This window comes from Agelaius phoeniceus, chromosome 6 (genome assembly GCF_051311805.1).
Source record: "Agelaius phoeniceus isolate bAgePho1 chromosome 6, bAgePho1.hap1, whole genome shotgun sequence".
NCBI classification, from domain to species: domain Eukaryota; kingdom Metazoa; phylum Chordata; class Aves; order Passeriformes; family Icteridae; genus Agelaius; species Agelaius phoeniceus.
The window spans coordinates 30,346,295-30,373,264 of NC_135270.1; the positions used below are offsets into that span (position 1 = coordinate 30,346,295).

A 26,970-nucleotide genomic window follows, 5' to 3' on the forward strand; every position below is an offset into this window, starting at 1 on the left:
AGTTAGGAGAACTGCACCACATTACTGCCACTGGGGTCAGCTATTTAAACTCTTTTTGTGCTTTATACCAGAACACCTGCAATACAGCACCATTCAAGTCATCTGCAGCTACAGCTGAGCTGGCAGAGCAAGGAATGTTTCTAATCCCAAAAAATCTCATACCCACATGCCAGGGTAGTAGCCACACACAGCCCCAAAATGATTCTCACTGAGTCTGTCACTCCCTGAGCATCTGAGCACCTGTTGTCCCTGAGAGATGAAAACCTTCACATTCTATGCCTGACTGCTGAGTCTGTTGAGCCAACAGAGCTCTGAGAGATGGCCTTCTTTTTCTGCTTACTACTGAAATCATTACAGGATCAAATTCCTTCTTCCTTTACCTCCATATCAACCCACCAAGGCCAGAGATGCCTCTTCATTCAGGTAATTAAAAGGGAAGGAGCAAAGCAGCAAACTGAAGCCTGCCTTACCTGAGTGACAGGTGGATTGTTCACCGACCCTTTACAGTTTCCCATGCCAGCCAACACAGTCCCTGTGGTATCCTGTGCCTGAGACTCCAGACAGTTTCTTCCTTGTCTAATTATTCCTGGAATCAACTCTTTTTCAGGAATTCTTTAAATAAAATGACAGTTGCATGGTACTTCATACACAGAAATGACCAAATTACTTCCACATTTATATGGGCTTAATTGGCCCCTGACTGAACACAGTTCCCTATATTTGACAAAAAATGAACAATATCATGCTGTCCACTGGAATTATCTGGAGGAGGCAAAAATCAAGAGAGAACTTGGTCAGAGGACTAGTACTTTTGTTTCAGAAGGCATACCAAGCTTTTTAGGGGTACCCTAAGCAGTTTCATGTGATGATTTTGAAATTCTGAAAGAGGCTGTTTCCAGCAAAAAGCCATATCCACACTGATTTGCTCTGCTTCTTCCTCCCCCTTTTCAGTCTTCTCCCCAGCTAACACATATTCTTGCCTCATTGGTAGGAATGCAGGAAAGATCTGTCAAGGCCAGACTGCAGCTGGATGTTTCAGCCTCCACTCACAGCCACAGACTGAGGTGGAGGGGCAACACAAAGATGTGTTGCCCTTCCTGAGCTATACACATGTGTGCTGGTTTGCACATGCCAACAACACAGCTCTACCCAGGCTGCCTCCCAAGCTGGGCAAGGACACAACACTTCTGTGTCCTGACCCAGGGCAGGGGAAGCCACAGGGACAGCTGGTTCTGGCATTCCTTAGAGCCTTCTCTGAATCACCCAAACCTCTGCACTGAGGCTGTCCAGTTCTATGTGGCTCAGCTCCCTCCAGACAGAGCATCCAGTGGGCAGAGACTAAGTCAAAATTGGGAGGGGTGTACTGGACTGGCTCTTGTCTCCACCCTACATTCTGAAAACACCACTGTTGCACATCTCCAAGGGACAGCTGTGTGGGGCAGAACAGAAGGCAGACCTTTTGCAGAACTGTGACAATACAAGCCAGGAAAACACAGGAGGTTTCTCACCAAAAAGAAGAACAGAGAAAACCTTTTCCAAGCATAAGTCTCTCTTTTACCCACTGCTGTCAAGGCTCATGTTCCCATTGTGAGCCACTTCCCAAATCCCTCAGAGATTTCTACAAGCAAAGAACTGACTCACTTGAGCTCGGGGTAGACGTTCTCCAGATACCACTGGAAGGATTTACAGTTCAGCTTGTGTCGCAACTCCACTCGGTCTGCAATGCTGGAAACACAGGCAGTTTGCTGAGAATAAGGCAGTGAACAAGAGGGAGGGGAACAATGAAGACTGGCCAGGAGGTTTGAGGGAAATTACATTACTTTTTGCCATTACTCATTCTCTCACATAACTGTTGCTGGGTTCAGGGCACTGGCAGTGACCTGAGGTGAAGATGAGGAGAGAGGCAAGTGGCAGGGAATAGAAATGGAAAGCAAACACCTTCAGAGAGCTGTTCTTGCACTTCCTTTGGCTCAGAGCAATGGCAGGGCCCAGGTCCTACCTTGTTAAATAATACATTGCAGTAAAACTGCTGTAAGATCAGGGAAATGTTTGTGCCTCTGGGTGCCCCTGTAAGAGACATACCATGAAACCTGCACAACATCAGCTGCTGAAAAGGCCCAGAAAGTGTTTGTGCTCAGGTACATTCAGATGATTCATCTGTGTGTGCTAAAACATGTCTCTAGCTCATGGCAGCAGGTCTAAGCTGAGGTTGGAGAACTGAGACTTGAAGAACTTAATTATTTGCTCTTAAGCAGTTTGGGGAGAGGGTGGCAGTAAAAGGGGACATTAACTCAACATCTCAGTAGCTGTCTGCTGTGGCAGTCCTGCTGATTTGTCTGGCTTTAGCTGGCTGAAGAAGAGGATTTCCCTCCAGCAGTCCTACTGAGTAGTGAAACCAGGAACTCTTATCTTTAAGCTCTAACACTACATTTGTGTGTTGGGAAGGAATTTCAGTGATACCCATGTACCTCTCCATCCTCAGCCCACAGAGGCCACTGTACATATACATGAGGTCACGTACCTCAGGGCAACGTTCTGAGATTTTATATCCACACTGGAATTGAGGGGAAGGAGGGTCCATTTTAGGGCCAATTGTCAGTGATGGTGTCAAAGGTATTTGCACCGTAAGATCTAGACTTAATGCAGGTTCACAGAGCTGTTACTACAGGAGATTACGTGAAGTCTTATGCTCTGCTCCAGCTTTTATTCAGCCAATGCTGTCAGTAAAGTCACTAGGAAGTCTGTGCAAACAAGAACTGCAGACTTTGCCACTAAAACCCATGAGCAATAGATCCACACACAATATGCAATCGTCTGTTTCCTTCACAAGCAGCAGGGTTACTTGCTATGTGGTCCCAGTCCAGCTGCTGCAGTCAGCTCAAGGACTGATAAATTAGGTTGGCAAAGCTATTTTTATGAAGATATGTAATGCATCATGATAATAAAGAAAAGTGTACAGCAATAAAAGTGACCTGGTTGTCATAAATAAGTAGGAGATGCATCATTATCCTGTGCAAACACATTTGAGATACAACCACATTTGCCAAGTCCCTACACTGATACAACAATAGCCTTTTGTTCACAGGCAGATAAAACCCACAGAAATGCAGCACTCCTGGGATTTTTACACTTATTTGGGAGTCATGGGAGTTTGAGAGCACAGACAGCAAGCTCTCCTCTCATCCCAGGTTTGGTGTCCATCACTGATTTCTGGGTCACAGAGAACTGTTAAGCTGACAAAATGAATCCCATGTGGCCTGAAAACAGCTTTAGCAAAGGTGCTGTAAGAAGCACAATTCTGCAGATTGTGTTTCTAAATCTTACCATCAGCCATGCTCTCTCCTGCTCTACAAACCAGGCAAACTACCCTCCATCCATCAGGAAAGTGGGGAGTGCACCAAGTGCAACATGCCCCATGTGCCAGCCAGCCATACTTGCCCTGGGATTCTCCATCTGCACAGGAACTTAAGCTCAAGCTCAAGATACAGCTCACATTTCCACAACAGCTGCATGCTGTGATAGAAAAATATTCCTGACTAGCCACTTCAAATGTCTGGTTTTTTAATTTCATTATAGATACCTTTGGCCTTCTGCTAACAAATGATTTATGCAGTGTTACTGGGGAAAAAATTAAGTGAATTAGAAGCAAACCTCATTAGCCACACACTCAAGCTACAACCTCCTTGTCAAGGCAGGCATTCAGAGCACCTCTATTTCTCACACTTAGCCCCAGAGAAGACCTAAAAACTACTTCTTGCTACCAAGGGGTTTACCAGAGCCCTCCTACCAAGGTCTGGGGCAGCTTACCTTCCAAAGGCCTTGCCGATAGCCGAGGGACGGGCCTCGTAGTAGTACTGCTTGTACTCATCCATCCACACCTCCGCTGTGCGCTTGGTGTTCCTGCACCAAGGGGGGAACAGATGCTGTGCTGAGGAGAAGCTCTGCTGCAGAACCTGCCCTCCCTGCCCTCCCAGGAGCAGGCCCTGCGTGGGCAGACCCCCTATACCTCAGCAGGCAGAGGGGGACAGTCCCAAACACGAAACTGAGTAGGCAGTATGGGTGGGTAGAGATTGATTGTGTTAAGTCTATGAAGCCTTGCAAGAACACTTCAGAAATTAAACATTTATTAGCCACAGTTTACCATTACTTTTTTGCATGTACTTCCTTTGCAGAGACACCGGGCCTGATTGTCACCAACACACTCATTTACAGTATCCCTTTTCCCAGATTAGAATAACATTTTGGGATACTGCTTGGAAAGCAGCTCTGTCTAACATCTAACCTCCTGTCCAAATCAGACTAGCTTCATATTAGGTCATGTTGTTCAGGGTCTTGACTGGTTGCGTTTTGAGATGTCCAATGATGGAGATTTCACCACCCCCTGGGGCCCTGAAGCAGCGCTTGACCACTTTCATTGTCAAACCCTTCATCTCATCTCTCTTCTCTTCCCAGCTGTGCTGCAGTAGAAGTTGTCCTCAGGGTTTATCTTAGAGCATGTACAGCTCAGAGACGACAGAGATGTCCAAGGGCTGCTGATACCTCCACACACATCACAGGGCAGCATCTGTGAATGGCCAGGATGTCTCTCTGGCATACTGCTCCCCATGCCCCTCACCAGAGACTGAGAAGGAATGAGAAATACTAATGCCAACAGCAGAGAAGGGAACAGGTTTTGTTCACAGAAAACAGCAACTCATCCTTCCCTTGAGAACAGATGCTCAGCCACAAGCTGTTCTCCATTACCAGGGAAAAGCACAACAGAGAATTCAGACTTATTTAGACATGCCCAAGACAAAGGTGGCCTTGGCTGCTCCCGGAAGTACCCAACACCTACTTGATGTAAGTCAGCGCGTTGCCCTCAGGGAAGTCATAGGGATGCCGCTTCCTGAACACGTGTCCCACTCGACTGCAGGGAACAATCTCCAAGCTGCCACCACACATCCACACTCGGAAAGAGAGCTCTGGAAGAGACCCCAAGAGTCATACAGCTGCAACAGTCCTGAGAAGGGCAATTTTCTTGCCCTTCGCTCTAGGTGTATTGCCTGCATCAGTAAAATCAGGGAAAGCAATGCCATGGTGAGAGCAGAGAAACTGTCCTCCCTTTGTTAAAATGGAGGCAACTATTGCAGCTCAGGGACTTCCAAGCCTTCTCCAGTCCTGCTCCTCTTTGGTCTCATTTCAGTGAGACACCTTTGCATTTGACCAGGTCTTCAAGGCTGCTCAGGATGGCATCTGGCAACAGACTGAGACCAATCCCACACACAGCCCCTGTTTCAGACTTTGTTACTGTCATCCCTGCACACAGATAGAATTAGAAAGGAAGAACTTACTGTGTAAAGCAAATCATTTGAGGAAGAAAGGGAGTTTAGAAGATAAGAGGAAAGAACAGAACAAGATGAGGGTACAGGGAGTCAATGTCTAGAGTTCAGTCCTCTCCCTCATACCTGTATGTTATCCACCCTGCAATAGTTCCTTCTTCTCATTTTGGTTGGCTCTATTACTAATAAACTAGAGCAACTGACTGTGTTGTAGTTGCCTCTGCTGGGGGAACTGCTCAGAGCAGATACCAATCTCATATAGTATGACTCTGAAAATACAGAGAGAATCCCTCTACTTGAAGAAATCCACCCTATCCTGAAACTAGATTCAACATTTTGCTAAAAGATTAGAAGAACATGGAGCTTTGATGGGCAGGCACTTATTTGCATCACAGAAGGCATGTGACCTTGCTCAAGCTTTTGGGTCTGTCCTCACTGTTTTAATCACTGCCACACCAGTGGGGTTTTGCACTTTCAATTCATGTGGCGATAAAAAGAGAAGGAAGAAGGAAAATGAAAATTAGCTGGGTAGTTTGGTTGTCTTTACCAAGGGGGCTTCATATTGTATAGGCTGATTACTTCAAAAACTTGACTCAGCTGGGATCTCCCTCCAGTAATGCCAGATTTATGCAGCTCTGATGCTTAGAAATGAAAAAGAAATTATGTATCCAGATCTAATGGATGTTTGAAACCATGTACACACACTAACATCTTCCCAGCCTTCATCTTTCTCCATAACTTTCCTCTCTGCATACTGAGAGGTAGTTCAAACAGTGAGTTGCAGGGAGGGGGGAGGTGGTGTGTCTAATGCAGCTTCTCAGTAAAAGACCTCATTTGGTTAGAATGCATTTTGTAGTATTTCTTACCAGCACTTTTCTCTCCTGACTCTTATCCAGAGCTAATTATTTTCAGATTCTTTTTAACAGGGAGTTCCAGATTTGAAGAGAGGAAGGGTTTTAGGAATGAACAAATAGCAAAAAAACCCCAAGACATAAGTTTCTGTGTGGTGATGTGTCCAGCTGACATCTGCTCTCCTGGAATGAGCTTCTGACTCACTCTGGCCTACAACAAAACCAGAACTCTCAGTCTGGCATGTGTAACTTGAAAGTGATGCCCATTTCCAAAGAGAGAATTTCTTTACACCATCTTAGACAGAACCACTCTCTCATCTACAAATGAGGACCTAATTCAAACAGTCCCTTCCCACCCAAAATTGTAGTATTTAGTATAAATAATGTTTCAGAACATTATCAATATTTTTCCTTGATCAGAAAACCCAGTTTTCAATTAAGTACGGTAAACTGTTTTTTAAGAGGTTAAATTAACCATTCTGAATTCTTCAAGGAAAATTAATACATTTTGTTGTCAAATCCAGGTTGGTTTCTATCCCTCTGCTTTCAGCAGCAACAGACTTGACGGAGGATGAGGGACAAGTGACAGAAGACACTGAGTTTACAGAAAAACCTCCTAACAAGGCAAAACTGGCAAGTCCTGTACATGTGGCTGAGTCACATATAGCCTGGCCCAGCCACTGCCAGGCTTTACAAGAGCTATTTCAAGGAGAATGAAGCAAATTCTGTGGAGTGATTCTGTGGTTTTGATCAGCTCTATATAGAAGAATGGCTGTGAGCACGCAAATAATTTACTGCTACTTATGGCAGAGAGCTCTACTTAGCATCATGCTACTGACATAAGGACCAAACTACAACACTGGACTCCCAGCTGGGCAGAAGAATATTAAGAAATATTCCTTCTCCGTCTTTGGGGTTTACAGCTTCTACACAGTCCCAGCTCAGAGGCTGGCAGCATGGCCAAGTGGCTGGCTTTGCAGCTGGAGCAGGGCTAGTGATGGCAAGGAGCTGAGCTAGACTCTGCTCCTGAGGCACATAAGGGAGGGATCTTCATGCCTGGGTTAAGGCTTCCTGTGACTTCTGCCACAGTGCTTAGCTGATGCTACTAGGACTGCTGAGATTCCTATGCAAGCACCATTTCTATCTCTTTTTAATATAACGAATACCATAAAACTGAATTAAGATTTGGGAAAACAGAGAACACTCATTATTAGACATTTTGTTTTTAAAAGGTGGTACCTTGAGAGTCTATTATCAGCCCAAGATATTATTTAATGGTTTTAGAAAGCATCTCAGAAAGAGGCAGCTCTCCCAGCTGTGTTCAGAGAAACAAAGGTTTCCTCTTCCTGACTATTTCATTTTTTCTAATTGGTTCTCCAGGTGCTAGGAAACACCACACAAATCCTTCTTTGAGAGCTTTTATGTAAATAAAATCTGTGACATTTATGGAATCTATACAAAGAGATTTTTTTTATTTTTTGCAGTGTTAGCTACAGAGAAATCTACTTAAGTTGGTTACAAAAAGTAAGGCTTTTATCTTCTCAGCTCCATCTGCACCATTTCTAAATTAATGCCCCAAATACTTGAGGTATCCATGAACCTCTCTTTAGCACTCATCTTGCTTTTATCATTAACACCTGGTGACATTGCAGCATCCCTTCACACGGGGCCAAGAGAGATGCCTGGCATATCTGTGCCACTATTAAGTGCAAGGAGATGGGTTTAAGCACCATACTCTAAAACAGCATGTGAGTGGACAGACTACACTGAATTCCTCAGATGTTTGTGATGCCCTAGTCTGCTTCTAAATGTTTGCATTCTGAGTCTATTTGTAACCAAACTCCACTTACAAAGAGGCTTGTTAAATTAGGAAAAATATCTCTCTGAGCTGAGAGAGCAATTCAGATTTATCTGCAAGAGAGGAATAGGTATAAGAAGAGGCTGCAGGAGTGGCAACACAGAATGTCATGTGAAGAACTAGAGGAATATTCTCCAAAAACAAGCAACAATTTAAACAACCTCTTTCTTTCTTGTACTGTGGAAGCTCCTGTACAATAGCACATATGCCTGTAGGAGAGTGTAGCCCTGACCACACACACTTTATGCTAACAGTGATTCAGATCTGACCCCCTTGGGGATTACCTGACTACGTCCCTAACCTTACACTGACATGCTGATCAGATCTCTCACCAAAAAAAAGCTCTGGTAAGCAATGAAGACTGGGAAGCAGTTCTGCATTAGTGTGTCATTTCCTTGAAACATACTAAACTTACCAAAATTTTCTCCTCCCCAGATGTCCATTTGAGTATCATATTTTCCCAGGTGGTTAAACCAGGACTTGTCAATCACAAAGATGCCTCCTGCTATGACAGGGGTTCTGGAGGAGAAAACAGAAATCCAGAAAAAATAATCATGCATATATGTAGCACCACAAACCTAATTTTAAAGGACAGACAATTTGTCCAGGCACCACTAATCATACCTCATTTAAAAGAGAAAAACAGTAGAGCTGGAACGTGAGCCTGCTGCAGGTTTCTGAGATGCCTCTCACTAGATCATCCTCATGCCTTTGTTACTTGGTCTTGCAAGCACTACAAGAGTAATGCTGTGTCTTTTGCATTTATACAAATATGCACAGTGTGAAGGAATGATGGGCACTGTTTGATGACTGTGTTCACCAATTAGACATGGTGTGACAGGCTGCTGCATGTACTGCTCTGCTGTTAGCAAGCTGGTTGCCTCTGGAGTGTAAAACAGAAGCTCACAAATTACACAGAGGAATTAAATGATACTTTCATATTACAAATGGGGAGCTGTCTGCCTATAAAGACAAGCACCATAATTCTTCATATCAGGATTTGTTACATTCTACATGTCTCAGAGCCATGTACCCTGCAGTGAGGCTGGCAACAACTGCTCCAGCCAACAGAACCTCTTTTGTCTGTGGACATGCAGATTTAGTAGTGGGAGTAATTCTATGCCCACATTACTAGGTAAGATTCAGTTTTCTGATCTGCTTTACCCATGCAGGATGACTGTTTATCTGCTTCATTCTTTAAGTTTTCATCTGAAAGATGAAATTAAAAACACCCAAAGCGATTTCTGAGGCATTCAGACTGTTGAGTTAGGGAGAACACAAGAACAAACATACAGAAGAAGAGGTGGCTTGTAGAGGTGGTGTGCATGATAGTAAATAATCACTATTCTTACAAAATTCAGAGAGCAGTACTCTCACATTTAGGGTATAGACCTCAATGTATTCAGAAAATAACATGAAGAGTTTGTCATCATCAACATCAACACTGTGGCATTTTGTCCTCAGCAAGGCAGTCCCTGTACTCTCCTTGCCACACTGGTGAAGGCTTAGTAAAGGTATTTGGAGAAGTGTACCTCATGTGTCAGAGTGTACCTTATAGACTGAGTTGGGTCTGTTCTGGACATCTTCTGCTCTATAGGAATCTGTTCCCACTTAAAATGAAGGCTCCAGTCAAACCCTGAAAAGGAAAAAGACAAGCCAAATTGGTCTTCTTATTGTAAAAACAGTACTAATAGCTTTCAGTGATAGCCTGCACTGTTATATCACAGGCTGTCCCCATGTTCCTTCCCTGACCTCCCTCACAGTCTTCCCAAAATGGCAATAGCCTATCCTAATGCAGACCTCTCCAGCTTCTGTCTTGGCACCATCATTCCTTAGCACTACAGATCTCTCCTCAATTTCACTCCACACCTTCAGGAGAGTGTTGTCAGGCTGAGATGCAATTCTATTCTAGCCAGTTTGTTTTACCAAAGGCAAACCCTGTCTGCCAGAGTTATGAGGCTTTAATAAAGGACTTTGTAGGATATGATATATTCTGGGAACAAATGCCTGCAGATCACTGTACCCACCCTGTCTTTCAAGACTACCATGTACTTACAGATGGCCTATGGTGGATAGTACAGCACAGCACAGTCACTAACTTTATACCATTGTTAAGGGTAGCCAAAGAACAGCTAGCCTTTGGCTGGCAAGCAGTGCAGAAGTGGGCCCCAGCCATAAAAGATGTAGAAGGGCACCAGGCAGTGTGGTGAACGCAGACACAGCTGCAAGAGGCTCAGCAGTGAGGGGAGAGGTGTAAATGTTTTCCAGAAGATGCCACGAGATAGCCTGGCTGATCAAAGCAGCAACTGGAAGTGCCTGTCAGATTCCAGGGTCCATGCAGCATAGTGAAGACACAGTGAGATATTTCATCAATTAACTAAGTCCTGAAACTGCTATATGTTATGACAGTGATTCAAGGTCAAGAGGAAAATACTATTTGAATTCTGTTCTAACTCTTCAAAAGATCTGACTTTGCAAGTTGCAGAGAACAAGGGAGAGATAACCCATCAGAAAGATCATCACTCTATTTTCGTGGAAAGCTGAAGAGAACACAACTTATTTATCATGCACCATCCCTCAGGTCAAAATTACATAAGCCATTCATTATACCCACCTCCCCTCAAATCTGCTGATGCTGCCAGGTAGGCAAAATTATCCAGGCTGATAACATCAATGATTGGACTCACCACTCGGGTATAATCCTGAGGGAGAGAGAGAAAGGGGGGGGAATAAAGGGGTCAGGCTTTCTTGAATGTCCAGGAAAGCTGCCAGAGATCAGGAAACACAAAGCTGCACATGTAAATCTTTGTCTGGTTTCTCCAATATGGTTCTGGCAGCTGTGCAAGGGATCTGTGGCCACTAAATCCAAACATGGAGATGGTGATACCAGCCAGCTGCACTCCATGGATGTGGGGAATGGAGTCAGACTCCAACACCTAGGGATACTGCTAAGAAACAGCTCTTTATTTCCTGCACAAGTCACAGGGCATCAATCACTGTCCCAAGGGTTTTGTGCTTGCTTTTGATATCTATTGACAGCACACCTTCTGCTCAGCCATTCAAATTAGCTCATTATCATCAGCCTAGAAATTATCAAACCCCTAATAATGTATTTAGCTAATGTATTTACCTAGGAAGTACTAGGAATCAAGACCCCACATTTAAGATTCATAGTGCAAACTTTATAATACATATGACACATCGTATACATTATAATATCAAGATATTGTGAGTACTTTATTGCCATTAAGGCATATAGACATTTACAGTTTTCTTTCAAAAACCTTTTAGTTAATAGAAGTCAAACAATTTTTCAACATCATGAGACAGAGCATTAAAAGACAGTGTTGTGACAGCTGCCATGTAAGATGAAACTGAGCTAGAAATGCCAGAAACAGCACCTTGTTGTTGGACAGCTGCCAGCATCCATGCCTTTCCTATCAAACCTTCATTTTGTGCCTTGCAATAGTTCCTCATGATGTACCATACTTGGCTAGGATGGGACATCTTGGTAAGAGGATTCATGCTTTTTCCCCTCTGAGCTGTGATGGTGGCCCAGCCAGAGTGTGTCTGCCCAGCTTGAGAATCCAGCACCCACCAGGCAGCCTGGTGTGCCAGCCACTACTCCAACCAATCAGTGCCAGGACTGGCTAGGGTAAGACTGAAATCTATAATAGTATCTACATCAGAAATGCAGAAAGTAGGTCAGAAATAGGTTGACTTGAAATCTGCTCACTAAAAATTTGTATACTAGAGGTAGCAGACAGGCTTTTGCATTTTAGTTCCTTCTCTAAAGAAATTAATGAGATTCTGCTTAGGAACCCCTGTGCTGGTGCTGCAGCTTGACTTAAAGACCAATAAGTAAAGTAAACATTTATGGGCTTTATTGAACAAGTACAAAAAGCAGAAACTTTTAATTCATCAATTCTGAAGTTTCATCTTCTTCTGCTCTCTCATATTAAGCTAATCAGACATGCTTACAAAGCATCATTAAAGCCTCCATCCCTTCTCCTAAGACCCATTACTTCATGGGATCCTCCTTTCAGAGGGGAACAATCACAGCCACTTGCAAGCAGGACTTCTCCCATCACCTCTCCCCTGCCTTTTCTTACAGCAGAGCTGTATGATCTCTCCCTCCAGCTCTGCAGTGCAGTCAGGGTGACAGCTGCTAATATTTCTGCCTAATTTTCATTCTTCCAGCCTTCCATCAATCCTTTGCCAAGTGAACCATCAAAGGGAACATCCTTGCAGTCACAAGCAGCTTCTCTGTGACAGGAAGCTGCCTGCATGCAGGTGATGTATGGTGGCAGCTCAGTGGGAACATTAATAGAAGGAAAAATTTGGCAGTGACAAGGCAAAGGGGAGGGTCCAGCAGCAGGGGAGATGGAAACTATGGAAAAATTGCACCATGTATGCTGCCCAAGGGGATGTCCTACATACAGGTGAACATGTCAAGGAAGCATAATGCCTGCAAGAGACAAAAAGTACAAGTTGGTGGTTCCAGCATTCAGCATTGCATCCCATCACTCTGCACCTCCTGCCTTGTCACAGTGGCTGAACAGAATCCCATCAGGGATCTCTCACCCACCTAGCTCAGGCTGTACCTTCCTCTGCAACAGCCTGCCTGAGGAGTACCTTGTTCTCACCAGTTCTGCTGAGGCATGTGAGGGCAGAGGATCCAACAGCACAGGCCAGGCAGCTCCACCCATCCCAGAGCAGGACATGGTGCTCACCTCTTTCACTCTCTGAAGCATTGGCTGCAGCCACTCGCTGTTGACTTCACAGTGACTGTCCAAGAAGGTGAGGATGTCAGCAGCCGCCACTTCAGCTCCTCGCACCCGAGAGCGAATCAGCCCTACGAAGAGAAAAGGACAGCAAAGGAGCAGGAAGGTTAGGAAAGGAAACATTTGAGCCTCCTTCAGAAAAAATACTTTGTGCGGCCATACCATGGGGACAGTCAGATGAGCCCTCCCAGCACACAATGAATGACCTCTCCTGTCACTTCTGTCCATGACACAGAACTTCCACCTGGCTCCTTGCCCTTCCCTTCCAGCCCTACCCACAGACACCTGGCTGCTGCCTGCTCATTCACTCTCCCATTGAGCACTCTGCTGCCTACATCACCAATTCCCCATGGCCAAATTCTTCTCTCTGCTTTCTGCCTTCCTTACTGCTTATCTGCTTTATTCCCATTTCTCCCTTATTCAGCCCTGCAGAGAGATCAGCCTGGCTCTCAGATGACTCCTTACTTTCTTACAGACCATCCAACTATGTGAGATGCTCTTTGTGAACTAAACAGTGATTTTTTGTCTCTACTTCTAGATCCTAGCTCCAAACCTGTTGTGCACTGACAGCTTTAGAAATAAGCTAGCACATGTGGGTCAAACTAAAGAGCAGCTGGGAAAGTCATTTATGCATTTAGCAGATAGATGAGAAAAAACTTTCCTTAATTGTATCTCTTTATGATAGATACATGATTGTTTTTCCTTCTCTCATGTCCCCTGCACAGCTTGTTATCTTGCACTTGAAGGTGCAAGAGTTAGCTTGTGTTTAAAAGGATGAGATTTACATCTGGATCTTTATTCATAAAGAACTTAAAATGTGGTCTTTGTTCCAGCCAAGGCCTCAGGACACCACTTCTCATTATTTAAGTATTACGTGAGACCCCTGAAGCCTGAGAGTTGATAAGCTGTGTTCTCCCTCCACAAAACTTCCAAATGCTTAAACTGAAAAAATAAACTCTAACTATAAGAAGCAACAACTGTAAGCAGCTGGGAGGCAACGAGGGTCATGTGGAAAAATAGGCAAGATCTTTGTACTTAGAAAGCTTCCCACGCTCACCTTCTCGATGGGTGTTTCGTAGACACTTGACCTTTGGGATCTTGGTAAGGAGCTGGCAATCCTCAGCTTGGGGAAGGCAAAAAAGACATTTAGTGTACATGCATGAATTATTTGGCTTCAACAGAGAGCCCCAGCCACCTATCTTCCTGCTTCTCCATGGGAGGGGAAATTCTGCTTTCACTTAACATCACAGTAATCAGTGTGATGGCCTCAATCCTGTTGTCTATAGAGCACACAGAAGAGCACTGCCTGCTGGCTGTCCTCCTCAGCAGTCGAGCCCATGTTTCCCAATCCTCTGAGCAGCCAGGCCTCCAGCTCCCCTGCTCAGCACTTCCCAAGGACAATGGGGCATGTGCTGGCAGCACGGCACTGGGCACTAATGAAGAGGAGGGAACACAGGGAAGTGGGACTGCAAATCACCAAAGTGCCAAGGAAAAGAGAGTTCTGTAACATAAAGCGATCTTATCTGCTCTCTTTTCCTTCAGTGGCTCATCTAGGCATCTCCTGCCATTTGTTCTCAGGGCAGTTTCCATTTGATTTATTTAATAAAGGCCAGTGGGATGCAACTAGCTTCCTTGGAGACACCAGCACATTGACACATGGAATGCCTGACCAAGGGCTTTGCTGACAGCTTGCTAGAAACTCCTGGCATCCCTCATTTCCATTACCTAGGGAAGATGAGGGAGAGGAACAGTTACCTGCTCCAGCCAGACACCAATAAGCACTGAGTCTTTAATTCTCTGTCATCCTCTCTATTCCTGCCCTAGCAGATGTCATAGGAACAGCAATTTCTAACTTGCTCTTTTTTCTTGCTCCATCAAATTAACCCCAATTTCCATGTTTATTCCATATTCCTTTACATGTCTCATGCCCCCTCTTTCCTGCTGTCGTCTTCCCACAGACTGAGCACTCTGGGGAGAATGCAAAGGCCTTAGCCAATGTGCACCTCTTAGCATGTTCCTGTACAAGCATTTCCATTCTCAAGGATCTGTGCAATCTGAAATACTGCTCTTACATTGGCACTTTGGCAGATGCTGCTTCATCCAAGGGAAGTAGCAGGTGCTCTGAATTACAGAGCATCAAGATTTTGCTGGAACTCTGCTACAAGGGAAGGCAATGCTCTTATCTTGGCCAAGTCACAAGTTAGGTATGAGAATCCTTACTCAGTCGTTCACTCCACAGGAGTGGAGCACATGGCTCTGCCTGTAGATACTTGCCAGAGATTACAAACTCTCAGTACATTAGGAGAAACTGGGGCAGGTATTAAATCAAAGTGTCAGACCTCAAACATGTGCTGAAGTGCCTCCATGAACGTGTCTCAGGGAAGTGGCTATATCCACAAATATCCAGCTGCCAGTGAAAAAATAAGAGCTGTGACAGGATGGAGCCTTTTAAAAATCTTTCTATTTACTGAGGAGCCTAAAAGGGAGTTTATGGTTGAACCCTGTGCAGAACAGGTACCAGAAATCCATCACTGGATTGATCTGGAACACTTTTCCCCTTAAGAACTGAATTTTTAGGTGCAGAATGTGGAACACTTAGGATTGTTTGTTGGAAGTGCTCAGAAACACTGAAATTAAACAGCTGAGCACAGCTTGGCACTTATTCAAAGCATACTGTCAGGCCCTCAGAAACTCAAATCCCTCATCTCAGCATCCACCTTTAAAATGTTTTTTTTGTGGCCAAAGCTACATAAGTATTTAGCTGCAAAATCAAAATAGCATTGCTTCCTTATCTCAGCAGGCCAAGGTGGGCATTCACAGCTATCTGTAAAGTGTTCTGAAGGAGTAATTATTGACCATTACAAATGGTACATAACTAGATTGTCCTTGAATCCAGAACACATAATGGGGGAAGCAGGAAGTCTTCTCTGCCCACCACCTCACAACTACTACACAACAGCCAGGAGCAAGGGCAGCTGTACAGAGGGAAGGACTCCAGAGCCTCCAGTCTGCAGCTCTGGTGGAACTGATGCAGTAGACACTCCCTCCCTGTGCCAAGCTGCAGAAGAAAGTACGGCGCTGTCCAAAGCAGTAACTCTGCCACAGCTTCCCACAGGGACACCTGGGGTCCCAGGCACATGGAGACAGACAGCCAATCTCGCCTCACCCAGCCAGCAGAACCCCAGGAAGCAATTTTCTGTATGCTCTACTGCATCCTCTTCTTGCCTCTTGGTCTGTAAGTACCTGCTCTGCTCACATACAGCATTGCTACATAGATATCTGTGCTAAATGGCTCACCAAATGGTGCATAATGAAACCTGACAGAGATCTCTGGCAACCTAGCAAAAACTGCCACACTGACAGAAATGGAAGACTCAATGGAAAGAAAAAGAGAGGAAGAAGCTCTGGCCTCTGCCATGCATGGACATTAAACACACACTTACTTTCTTTTCTTTTTCTCCTGCATACAGACAAGAGGGAATCTGTGAGGGAGGGGGACTCAAGAGAGCAAACAAAAAATGGGAAAACAGAAAGAAAGAAAGAAATAAGTGTAAAGGAAATAGGTCCACACTTACGATCTGAGCTGAAGTCATCTACCAAAATGATCTCCTGGATGAGACTGGGAGGGGTGCGGTTCAGAACACTGCAGGGACCCAGGAAAGAAAAAGCCACTTTGTGAGCTGCCATAACAATGACAATGTCAGGACTGATAGAAACCTGCTGTGCTATGCAATACAGCAGCAATACCAAACTCCAGTAAAGTGGAAGAAGTGACCTTGCCCTTGTAACAGTGTTCATTGGCAGGACCAAACTACAAGTGAGAATATCCCAGAGAGCTGTGGCACTCAGCCAGACCTTACAAGGACCCATAGCCAGGAGCTGACTGTGAGTCTTGCCTGGGGCAGCTAGCAAATGATGCCACAGCATGCTCTGCCCCTAAACAGAGGTGAAATGGAGAGAACCACCTGCCCCAAGGCAGCCCAATGGCCATTCCCACCTGCCAGCCTCTGGGTGAAAGTCATCACTGCTGGAGGGCATAAAGAGCTGCCACTTTCCCAGCAAGGAGCTCTACCTCAATGCAACAGGTGAGACCTGCTCAGCTTTCTCACCAATTCCCTTCTTTGGAAGGAAGCATTGTCAATATTCTGGATTTGGATTTTTCCCCCTCTTTTGCTTGTTACCTGTCTGTCTTTCAAACTAGCACCACACTCGCCGAAAGCACCCCCTTTCCTCAGGTTGGTTGCACCATACCATGAAATATCCTTGGGTCTGCAGTGAGTTTGCATCTGCAGGACACACATGAGGAAAGCACAGAAAAGCTTCTGCCCTCCCCAGACACCAAAGCATTCTAGTACTTTGGAGTCTGAGCAGTTCCGTTCCGACCTCTTTACCAATCTCATTCATTTAAAATGCTTGAACTCTTTTTCCATGAACTTCCTCAAATCTTTCTCTTGGCTTTACTACCATCACACAGCATATTCCCCCTCCAAGCCTCCTCCAATGCCTCTGTGCACAGGCAGGTCCTCATTACCTTCAACAAGGTTGCTCAGTGATGCTTAAGCAGTCCAATGAAGAGGGCAGTTATGCAAATTTTAATACTAAAAACAGAGGCAAACACTGTCCTCCTAGTTCCAGCAATCTGTCTCATTTCAGTGGCACCTGCTCTTTTGAGCAATACTAGAGAACAATTTCTGGCTTTTTTTCCCTTTTGGATTCTGTTGTTGTTGTTTGATATAGGAAACGGACAACAAGAATAGTCCCGTACTCCTAGGAATGAAGGTGTAGAGAAATAAATTGCCATCTTGTTAAGTAACACCACTGATGGCTTTGCGTACAGAGCCAAAGTTCCCTCAGTTTGGAAGAGTGTTCTGCTTTCTCATACAGCACAATTCTGACTGTTCTGCTGCTCAGTATCACATCCCACTCTATTTCAGATTCACATTGCTTTATACACCTCTCATAGTATTTGTATTTTGAGCTGACATGTCCCTAGATGACTGAGCTTGCATTTTCCAAAGCTGAATCTCATTTGCTTCTCTTGGCTTATGTCTCCCTGGATCCTCTAGTATGGTAGGGTGGGAGGTGGGGCAATGTTCCTGTGCCATTCTAAGTGCAGCTTCTCTCAGCACCACCATCTGCATATTTTACAGACAAGGTTGCCCTGCACTGAAATTCTTGTCTGTGCAAACACAATGCAAAACAATCCAGACAGACTGCAGTATAATGGCTGCAAAATGGTATTCTACACCTTCTTCCACTGGCTTGACTATTGGCAATGCTCACATTTTCTCCACGAGTTTCAGGTCTTTCAACTCAATATAACTGGGAAAAAAAGCCCCATTTTGTTCTCTGTTCTTTACCTGCCCACTGATTCCCCAGTAGAGAGAACACATCCCATGAGGAGTTCACAGCTCATTGTACAGTGCCCTGTTCTTCTCTCAGCTCTGCAATCACTTCCTGTAGATCCTTGGGAAAGGTACTTAATCTTCTTTGCACTTTGTCATCCCTGTCTTTTTAAGAAGGAGCACAGTAATTGTAATATTTCCCCTCACTGAGGTGCCGAGAATGCCATGACAAACACTTTCAGGCACAAAAATGTATTAGTAGAATTCCAAAATCCAAGTGACAATTGCCTTTTACAGCAGAAACATGGACTGTTCCCCCCTCATCTTATGGATTCCCTATCTCCGTTGCCTTTTCTCACAGCTTCCTTCTTCTTTCAGTATGAGAATCCTTACTCTCTTGCATGAACATGACATCAGCACTGCCAATGAGTTTCTCTCCTCTGTCCAGCCCCCACTAAGTTCCCAGATAATCTTGTTTATTCTGGATGTTAGCAGAAGAGTATATTTTTCTCCCTTTGCTCTAACATAATATCCTTTTCTGCCATTCTTTAAATTGTCATTGTAATGAGATGCTACACCAATGCTCTAGCATTACAACAGAATCCTCTTAATTAGGATTTTCACAGGCCCTCTGCATAGGCACTGACAGCTGATCAAATCCAGTGACTTAGAGCCTCACAATTCACCTTTACATTTGCACCAAAACCAAAAGGTCCCTGCAATCATGACTTTCTGAAATCAGAAAGAGAGTGACCAAACAACAAAGCACTTGACTTTTTCTTCTGCAAGAATGCTCACAGCAGCAGACTGAAGGTATGGCTTAAAGATTAATCATGCATAGACATCAATCACATAAAATGCCTTTTGAGTGACAATTGTTTCTGAAGGAGCACAGGATGCCAAGCAAGTGACTGATTTGAGAGTGACAGCTATGTCCTAGCAAAGAAAAGAGATCAAAACAGGCAAGCAGCTCTTGAGTGACACATGTCTCCTGCAGGACTGAGGATGCCAGCAACAAGCCATTTGAACCGGCATCTTCACAGGTTTTGTCTGATAGCCTATTTCCCATTTTTTTTCCCCTATTCCCCTTCTTTAAACTCTTGCTGGATATTTTTAACCAGTTGTCTCCCTCTACACTGAAAACACATGGCTGGAGCCCACACTAGAAGGCAGGTATGCAGCCCATGCTGCCTCTGAAGACCAGGAGGGGTAAGCAACAGGGTACTTGAGGGAATATGTTATTCCTCTTCAAGGTCACTCTTCTCTTTCCCCCTCTCCCTCATACATAAACATTTCTCCCATCCTCAAGGAGCAACAACAGCACATCATTCCTCTTGCTTCCACCCAGCAGCAGAGATCCCAGAGACAGAAGGGAGAAGAAGGCAACTGCTGAGCTGCCAGAGGCGTTTAAGTCCATGTGCATGTGAGGTTAGCAAGAAGGGTATGCAGATTAGGGTCTGGCCCCTAGAGCTGCCAGGTTTAGATGACCCTGAAATAAGCCTGTGATGCAGGAGTATCATCCCTGGGTCACTTCCCAGGACCTTTTGTACTGGCATTGCCACTTTGTTGAATTACCTTGCAATAAGGTAATTCTGGCCCAGGGGAGTGCATTTGGGCTCTCTCTGGACTTAAGATCAGTTCAATCCCAGTACCCTTTTCATGTATTTCATTCTAGAATTTCCCAAAATCTTATGGTTGGTTTTTGAGTGCCCAAATTAGATACTCAAAAGCCACACTTGCAAAGACCTTGGTTATGAAAATTTCAACTGGTAATACACTTTCAACCCACCTCAAAATATTAGGCCTCCAAAAATGTTTTCAGACATAGAAAATTTTGCTTTTAGTGCTGCTCATTTTCATCACTTTTCCTCCTTCACATCCATTTCTCTTATAGCATTCCCACAGTGTAATCATGATAACTGAACTTGGGAAAAGGCCCATAATAACAGTGGAATCATATTTAACTTTCACCAGATGCATCTCAAATGGTTCATTCTAATTATCCAAATAATCATGCTCTACCTGGTTTAAGAAAGCTCTTGCAGAAATAGAAATAATGACAAGCTGCAAGCCTGACTAGTCAGCAGGTAAACAGGCAGAGCAATTTTATGCTTCCTGCTGCTTAATATTACTGTGGTCCACAGCAGACTCACAGCCAGGTCATAAACCCAACAGAACAGAACAGTCCTGTCCCTTTGATACTTGACTTATCCCGAAGTGCCAGGGATGCAAAGTAATTACATAGCACTGGTGCACTGACTGTGTGTGTGACTTGAACAACAATTACTCTCACAGCAGTAATTCAGCCTGGCACATTCAGATGAGTTTTGCTGAAAGATGGGACTCTCAGGTTACAGAAGAGGCTCTGAAGAGCTCTGTCAAATCCCTCTATAGCATCAGTGTCAACGTGTAAGTCAGACTTATCCTATGCCTCTTCTAGCAGTGCAGCCATGATGTGAACCTTTACCTCTGTGTATGGTTGTCAAATCTTCAGTGCTCAAAAACAAGGCTACTAGCCAATGCTTGCTTGTGTGGCAAATACTGTAGAGCCCAAGAAGGACTCAGCTTTCAGGATCTCTCATGAGACAGGGATAAATTATTGACACTTCTGATGTGATTTAAGGAAGGAGTAAATCCATCACATGCACTGGCTGTCTGGCAATGAAGACCCCAGCTGTAGCCAGAGGTCTGGGAGGAAATCCTATCTACTACACCATTCACAGCAGAGTGCAGCCAACTCCTCACAACAGCAGTCATCCAGGGACAGCAGCATTGCAGGGACCAATCTGAATAGATGGTCACTCGTTTTTCAAGGTCTTTGTTGGGGGCTCTGGTTGCAGGAGACCACATCTGAGAGACTGGTAATACCACATCTTAAGTGCTGTATCCAGTTCTGGGCTTTCTGGGACAAGAAAAAAGTAGGACATACTACCATGGTTTCTCAGCACCTATCTACTGTCTGACCTATTACTGAAAAGGCAGAAATCTCCCCCAGCTGCCCTAGCAGCACCATGATTCCAAATAAGCCTGCCCATTTTCTGGACAGTGACTCCACAGAACTCATTGTATGGTTCAAAGGAAAAGAAAATTATAGAAATAAAAAGACAAAACATGTCAACGCAATATATACAGGTCTCTGGAAACACAATAGCACCAAACTTGGTGGCAGAAACCCAGCCTTCTAGACATGAGGCCAACTTGAAAAAGCCTGTTTCTTTATTCACATAGCACATTTCTTTAAGTCCACAGGACCTGTCAAGGGAAGAAGTGGCAATGATGAATGATGCATTCCTGTTAGCGATACCATCAGCTCAAACTGCTACACAGACAATTCACTCTCCCTTCAGCCTCAATGGCTGTTCCCAGGCCTGCTTGCAGGCTTCAGAGACCCTTTGAGAAAATACTTAGTAAGTCAGAGGGCATTTTTTTTCTGTGGGAACTAAAAGGAAAAGAGCCTCCCTGGGTTCTGTGGGGGTGATGGAAGAGGGCAGTGAAGGAGCAGCTGGAACATCGCTTTGTGGTGCAGATGACTGCAAGCTTCCATCTGTTTGGGGTTGCTGACAGGCCCTATGCCACCTATTTACTTAGCTAGATTTGCCCACTGCTGTTACTCAGATATGAGGATACACTGGTGAAAGATAGCAAGTGTCCTGCAGGCTCAGCAGGAGCTGTGTGCAAAGCCCCAGGGCACACCTGGTGGGCCATCAGTTCAGCAACTGATTACCAGCAAGGGACAGTGAGCAAGGGCTTGTCACTGCACCTAGCAACACACAGTGTTCTCTTTAGTCCCCCCCCACTCTTCCAAACCAAGCTCACACTTGGTTGAGACTTAAGACTGTTCTCACCTGTGGATGCAGGCCCAGCTACCTCTTGTACTTGCAGGGTGCCCCGAAGAAGGAAGGAATGATGAATCTGACTCCATGTTCTCAGAAGGCTAATTTATTATTTTTTGATACTATATTATATAATATTAAAGAATACTATACTAAACTATACTAAAGAATACAGAAAGAATACCTACACCATGCTAAAAAGATAGTAATAAAAACTCGAGACTCTCTCCAGAGTCCCGACACAGCTTGACACTGATTGGCCAATGAGTGAAAACAACTCACACCAGAACCCAATGAAACAATCACTTATGGTAAACATCTCCAAAACCACTCCAGACGAGCAAAACACAGGAGAAGCAAATGAGATAATAGTTGTTTTCCTTTTTCTCTGAGGTTCTCAGCTTCCCAGGAGAAAAATCCTAGGCAAAGAGATTTTTCAGAGAATGTGAATGCCACACTACCCTTTCTTGCTGCTTGTGATTCCCCCGATTGGAGCCATACAGTGGCTAACTGCAGATGCGCTCTGCATTTGAAGAAATGCCCACAATGCCAATCCAAGCCTCTGGCCCATCCAAGTGGGCCATCTTGAGAGCAGAACGCTGTCACTCGGGGAACTGCAGCCACCCTGCTTGTCTAGCTGCTGTAAAATGCCTAATTTCCCCCCAGAGCACTCCCAGACCCCCCCCATCCAGGCCTGGCACCCCAGCTGAGCTCACCTCTTCACCGTGCGGAGCAGCGTGGATCGCGCCTCGTTGTGGAAGGTGATGATGACACTGGTGGCTGGCAAGTCAGTGTCATAGCGTACCGAAGTGCACCTGCAGCACAGGACAGCAGGAGTGTAAGCCAAACATTACCCAGCACTAGTACTGCAACAGTGTACCTGGAATTTCTAATATGCTAAAATCAGAACCAGCACAGTTGAGCTGCAGCAAGGGAGGCCTCAGCAGCCCCTGCACCAAGGCTGGCAGAGCTTAAAAAGAACTGCGCCCATTGAAAAGCAACATTTGGAGGCTGTGATACCTAAACTCACAAACCTGCATGCTAAGGAGGCCGTGTAGGTTTTATAGTGAACTAAGTTTCAGTTCTGGATTCTAGTCCCTAGATTTACCTGTGATTCACATAAAATCTTGTTTATTCATGCACAGGACATGCTAAGGATGCATAGAGGTGGTACACCCGGGCATTGCTGTATAAAGCACTTCAAATTCTTTGGACACAAACTTCACAGAAAGGAAAACACCAGCTAATTCTGTGATGTGTGCTGGGGAGTTGCTGAGGCTCAACACTAATGGACCTGCTGGCAATGAAGAGCAATTCTTTCTATCTTCTCATCTGACTTTGTAATGTTAGGTACATACACACATTCTGACACTCAGAACCAAGGATTAACTTGCACCTGCTTCTCCCTGTGGAAAGCAAAGTTTCTGTGAGGGGAGCAACTCACAGACATGAATCCTGAATCCAATTCCAGCAGATGCTGAGCACAGCTGATGTGGGCTGACCTGCTCCTTCAAAGCATCTGCCTTCTTAACTTCTAGATGGTGCCAAACTGCAGTCAGTGTGCTCTAATTTCCTGTCTGATGAAGAAACTACACCTACTTTTAACAACCCAAGGCTTTGCATAGACTGAATCTCCATCCTGACAGGGAATACAATTCAGTTCTCAGACCCACTACTTGTATTTCCACATTTACTTACTATTCTTTTATGACTACTGCTAAACTGTGACTAGTTTCATCATCACTTTCAATCCTACTGGTTTATGACTTTCATTGCAGTGTTTTATTAAGGGGACAGCAGCTTCATACAGCAATTTTCAAACATATAGAGAAATCTGATAAAGACTAAAGTGGACAACGTGAGAACAGACCTGAGACAGACCATATTTATTATTGTTTCAAAATAACTCTGTGATGTAATGCACACAAAATGTATTAAGGAATCAGGAAGTGGAAAAGCAGAAGAGGCTGATGTATGGGTTGTTTGGGGAAGCTTTCCCAGTATTTTAGCATTACTACAGCATCCCAGAGAACAAGGACAAGGTTTGTGCTTAAAAGTTGACCCTGTCTTTGCTTTGGATCAAAGAAACAGATGCATGCTAAGTCAGAAGGAGCTTGTAGGATGTAAAGTCAAGTATGTCCATGCCCTGGCTTGGGTGCCTGAAGAAAAATTGATGTTAGTGATCTACAGACTCCCCCCATTCCTTAAACAAAGAGCCAAGTCCACAATCTAACTTGTATCAGCTGAAATAAGGTCTCATCCTGAGTTGCCATCCTAGCAACTATTCCAATATTGTTATAAGACAGTCAAACACAGATTGCTCATTCCCAAATTACTCCCTGTAAAGGGGAGAAACATGGAAATAGGTTTGTTTGTTCTGATTATATCCTACTTTGGACTCTCCATTACTCAAGGGAATCCTTGAAAAGCTGGGTCTGAAATAGCTATACATTAGCAGAGAATCACATATATTTTGCTTTTCTGACTGAAGTGCACAGATGAGGCTCTTCACAAAAAGCATGCTCTGCATGCTATCACAGATCAAAATAAACAATAATTTATCTTTGAAGTGAGCTGGTTTTAGGCCAGAACATGACAGCAGATTAACAGAAAACAGCAATTCTGCATTGCAGGGAGACTTGTCAGCAACACGGAACATGGCACTATTGCCTCTGGGTCACCAGGAAGCCAGTCCCAAATACTATGCTGGAGAACAGCAGCACAAGACTTGGATCCCACAACCATGGTCCTGACTAACTGCCTTCGAAAAACACTCTGAGGGCTGTCAGTGCTGGCAGGCTCACAAAGCTCCATGTCTCCTGGCATCCCTTTCCCAATTTCAGTCAAGTCAGATGCCTGGTTTCCTGCTCCCAGCTGCTGGGAAATGTTGTTTTGCAACCATATCATACCTAGAACCATACATAGCTCTAGGTAGAGTCTAGGACTGAAGTAGACTATTGTACACTATCCTATTACTATTAAACCTATAGTTTTCAATAATCTTTTTGTACTAAAGTGTTACCTTTTTGTCCTCCAGAAACTACAGAATAGTTACCCAAGCAGCATTAGCAATGTAAGGACAATTTTTTTCAGCAGAATAGATGAAACAAGGACAGAATGACAAGCACTTTGCAAGCTACAGAACACTGTATTTGCATGTCAGTTTCATCCCTACCCCAGCAGCCCTCAGCCAGTGATGTTCAGGATGAAAAGAAACACAAAACCAGCTTCAGACAGTCAGAGCACAGCAGGTGAGGAACACCAGAGCAAAGCAAGGCTGCAACAAAGGTGCACTTTGCAGCCAGGACAGAAGGATGCCAAGGGAAGCCATGAGTGTAGGGGCAGTTGGGCAAAACACAACTGTCCAATGACCAATCCGAGCTGCAGTGGAGGGGCTGGGCTAAAAGAAGATGATGTTTGGACCTGGAAAAAGAGGTGTTAGAAAAACCTCAAGCTGGGACTGAATTTGTCAAGGCTCTCCAAGCATTTGAGACCTTTCCAGATAAACCATGAAATTCAGTGAAACAGTGGACCAAAGGAAAACCCAAAACATGCTTTGTCAGCATTACAGACTGACAGCAGAGAGCAGTGGGCTCCTGCAGCAAGCAGCAGCACGGCTCGGAGCAGGGCTGCAGGGTACCTGTAGTGCCTGGTGTCCCGGATGGGCCGGTCGCTGCTGAGTTTGTCGCTCTCCAGCTGGTTGAAAGCGTGCTGCCGGTAGGGGTCTTCTCCAGCCTTCAGCACCTTGGAGGACAAGTAAGCCTTCTCGTCAAAACCCCGCCGGCTGCTCTTCTCTCCCAGGGGAGCCCTCGTCATCTAGAGCAGAGACAAGCATCAGAGCATCAGGGACGGCAGCTGGCCCATGCTTAGACAGAGGTAATAAGTTCAGACATTGCCACACATCTGGAAGTTGCTCAGGTATGGGGGAAGGCAGGATAGGCAAGAGCTTGGAAAGGAAAGCAGGAGTCCCCACAGACAGGGTGTTAAAATGGCAGGCTTTGCTGTTTGCTGTCCTTACTGCCTGAGCTTGGGATGGAAGCTGCTGTTCCTGATAGCACAGGCAGAGCCAAGTTCCCTTTAGCACCTGTTACACAGAATGTGTGAGACTGCAGGCATTTGGAAACCCTTCCAGGCAATGAATGTCTGAGAGCAGTCTCCAGCCAAGGTGGCTGAGACACCATATTTTGAGGAAAAGCAGTTTCAGCCTTTCAACAATCACTGCATACAAACAGAGAAGCAGCTGATTAAACAGGTTCCCTGCTGTGCCTTGCTCAGACTTGCCCAGTCTCACAGACATCCTTGATAGAGTTGAAAGCTGTCCATGACTGTCCTCAGTACCCCACAAGAGTTACAAGATCAGGGCCATCCCTCTCCCCTCCTAATTTTCCCCTAACTTTCCTAGGCCACAGAGATAGTACAATATCAGCACCTGAAAACCATTCATGGGGTCATCAGGAGAGAGGACAGGCACAGCTCTGGCTCTCTCTTAGGTACATGACTCTATTTGGAAACAATCTACAAACTCTAAAATACTTTCTTATAAAGCAATCAAGACCGTTTATACAATAAAAGTAGTTTAACAAATTTTCTGTGGTAGCTGTTTGATAGACCAAATCATGAAGACAAAATACTCCCAGCTTTGCAAGCGAGTGCTCGAGCTCCCTAAAACTGCTGCAAGAGGCAGATACTTGCACCTACACATCTCATTCAAAGCACTAGGTAATCCCCAGATCTTGAGATCCTTCTATGTAAAATAGCTTGGATGCTCTCTACTACTAGGCTTGATCACGTTTCTCCCTCTGCTAAAGGTCTCCTTTTAGGAGTTACAGAGGGCAAGAGACCAGAGAATGGTCCCCAGTGTCACACAGCATGTTGGTTGGGCCATCCTAGTAGGTTGGGAAAGAATTCAAGAGACCCAACACCACGGCAAATTGCTTAAGCAGGAGAGTGCTTAGAAGAACATTCATCTCTGCAACTTTCT

At 44.8% G+C, this 26,970-nt stretch overlaps 1 protein-coding gene across 1 annotated transcript in view; it reads right to left on the reverse strand.

Annotated features, from left to right (window-relative positions):
- The window catches only part of GALNT16 (polypeptide N-acetylgalactosaminyltransferase 16), a 75,859-nt gene that overhangs the window by 11,713 nt on the left and 37,176 nt on the right, over window positions 1-26,970 (reverse strand). Inside the window, exons 2-13 of the mRNA XM_054634716.2 lie at window positions 25,630-25,805; window positions 22,706-22,804; window positions 16,387-16,454; window positions 13,869-13,934; window positions 12,761-12,882; window positions 10,642-10,729; window positions 9,579-9,663; window positions 8,443-8,546; window positions 4,835-4,961; window positions 3,808-3,900; window positions 1,642-1,725; window positions 471-612 (exon numbers count right to left, since the gene is read on the reverse strand). Coding sequence (XP_054490691.2) covers window positions 471-612; window positions 1,642-1,725; window positions 3,808-3,900; window positions 4,835-4,961; window positions 8,443-8,546; window positions 9,579-9,663; window positions 10,642-10,729; window positions 12,761-12,882; window positions 13,869-13,934; window positions 16,387-16,454; window positions 22,706-22,804; window positions 25,630-25,805 — 1,254 coding nt within the window. The remainder of the gene's footprint in view (window positions 1-470; window positions 613-1,641; window positions 1,726-3,807; window positions 3,901-4,834; window positions 4,962-8,442; window positions 8,547-9,578; window positions 9,664-10,641; window positions 10,730-12,760; window positions 12,883-13,868; window positions 13,935-16,386; window positions 16,455-22,705; window positions 22,805-25,629; window positions 25,806-26,970) is intronic.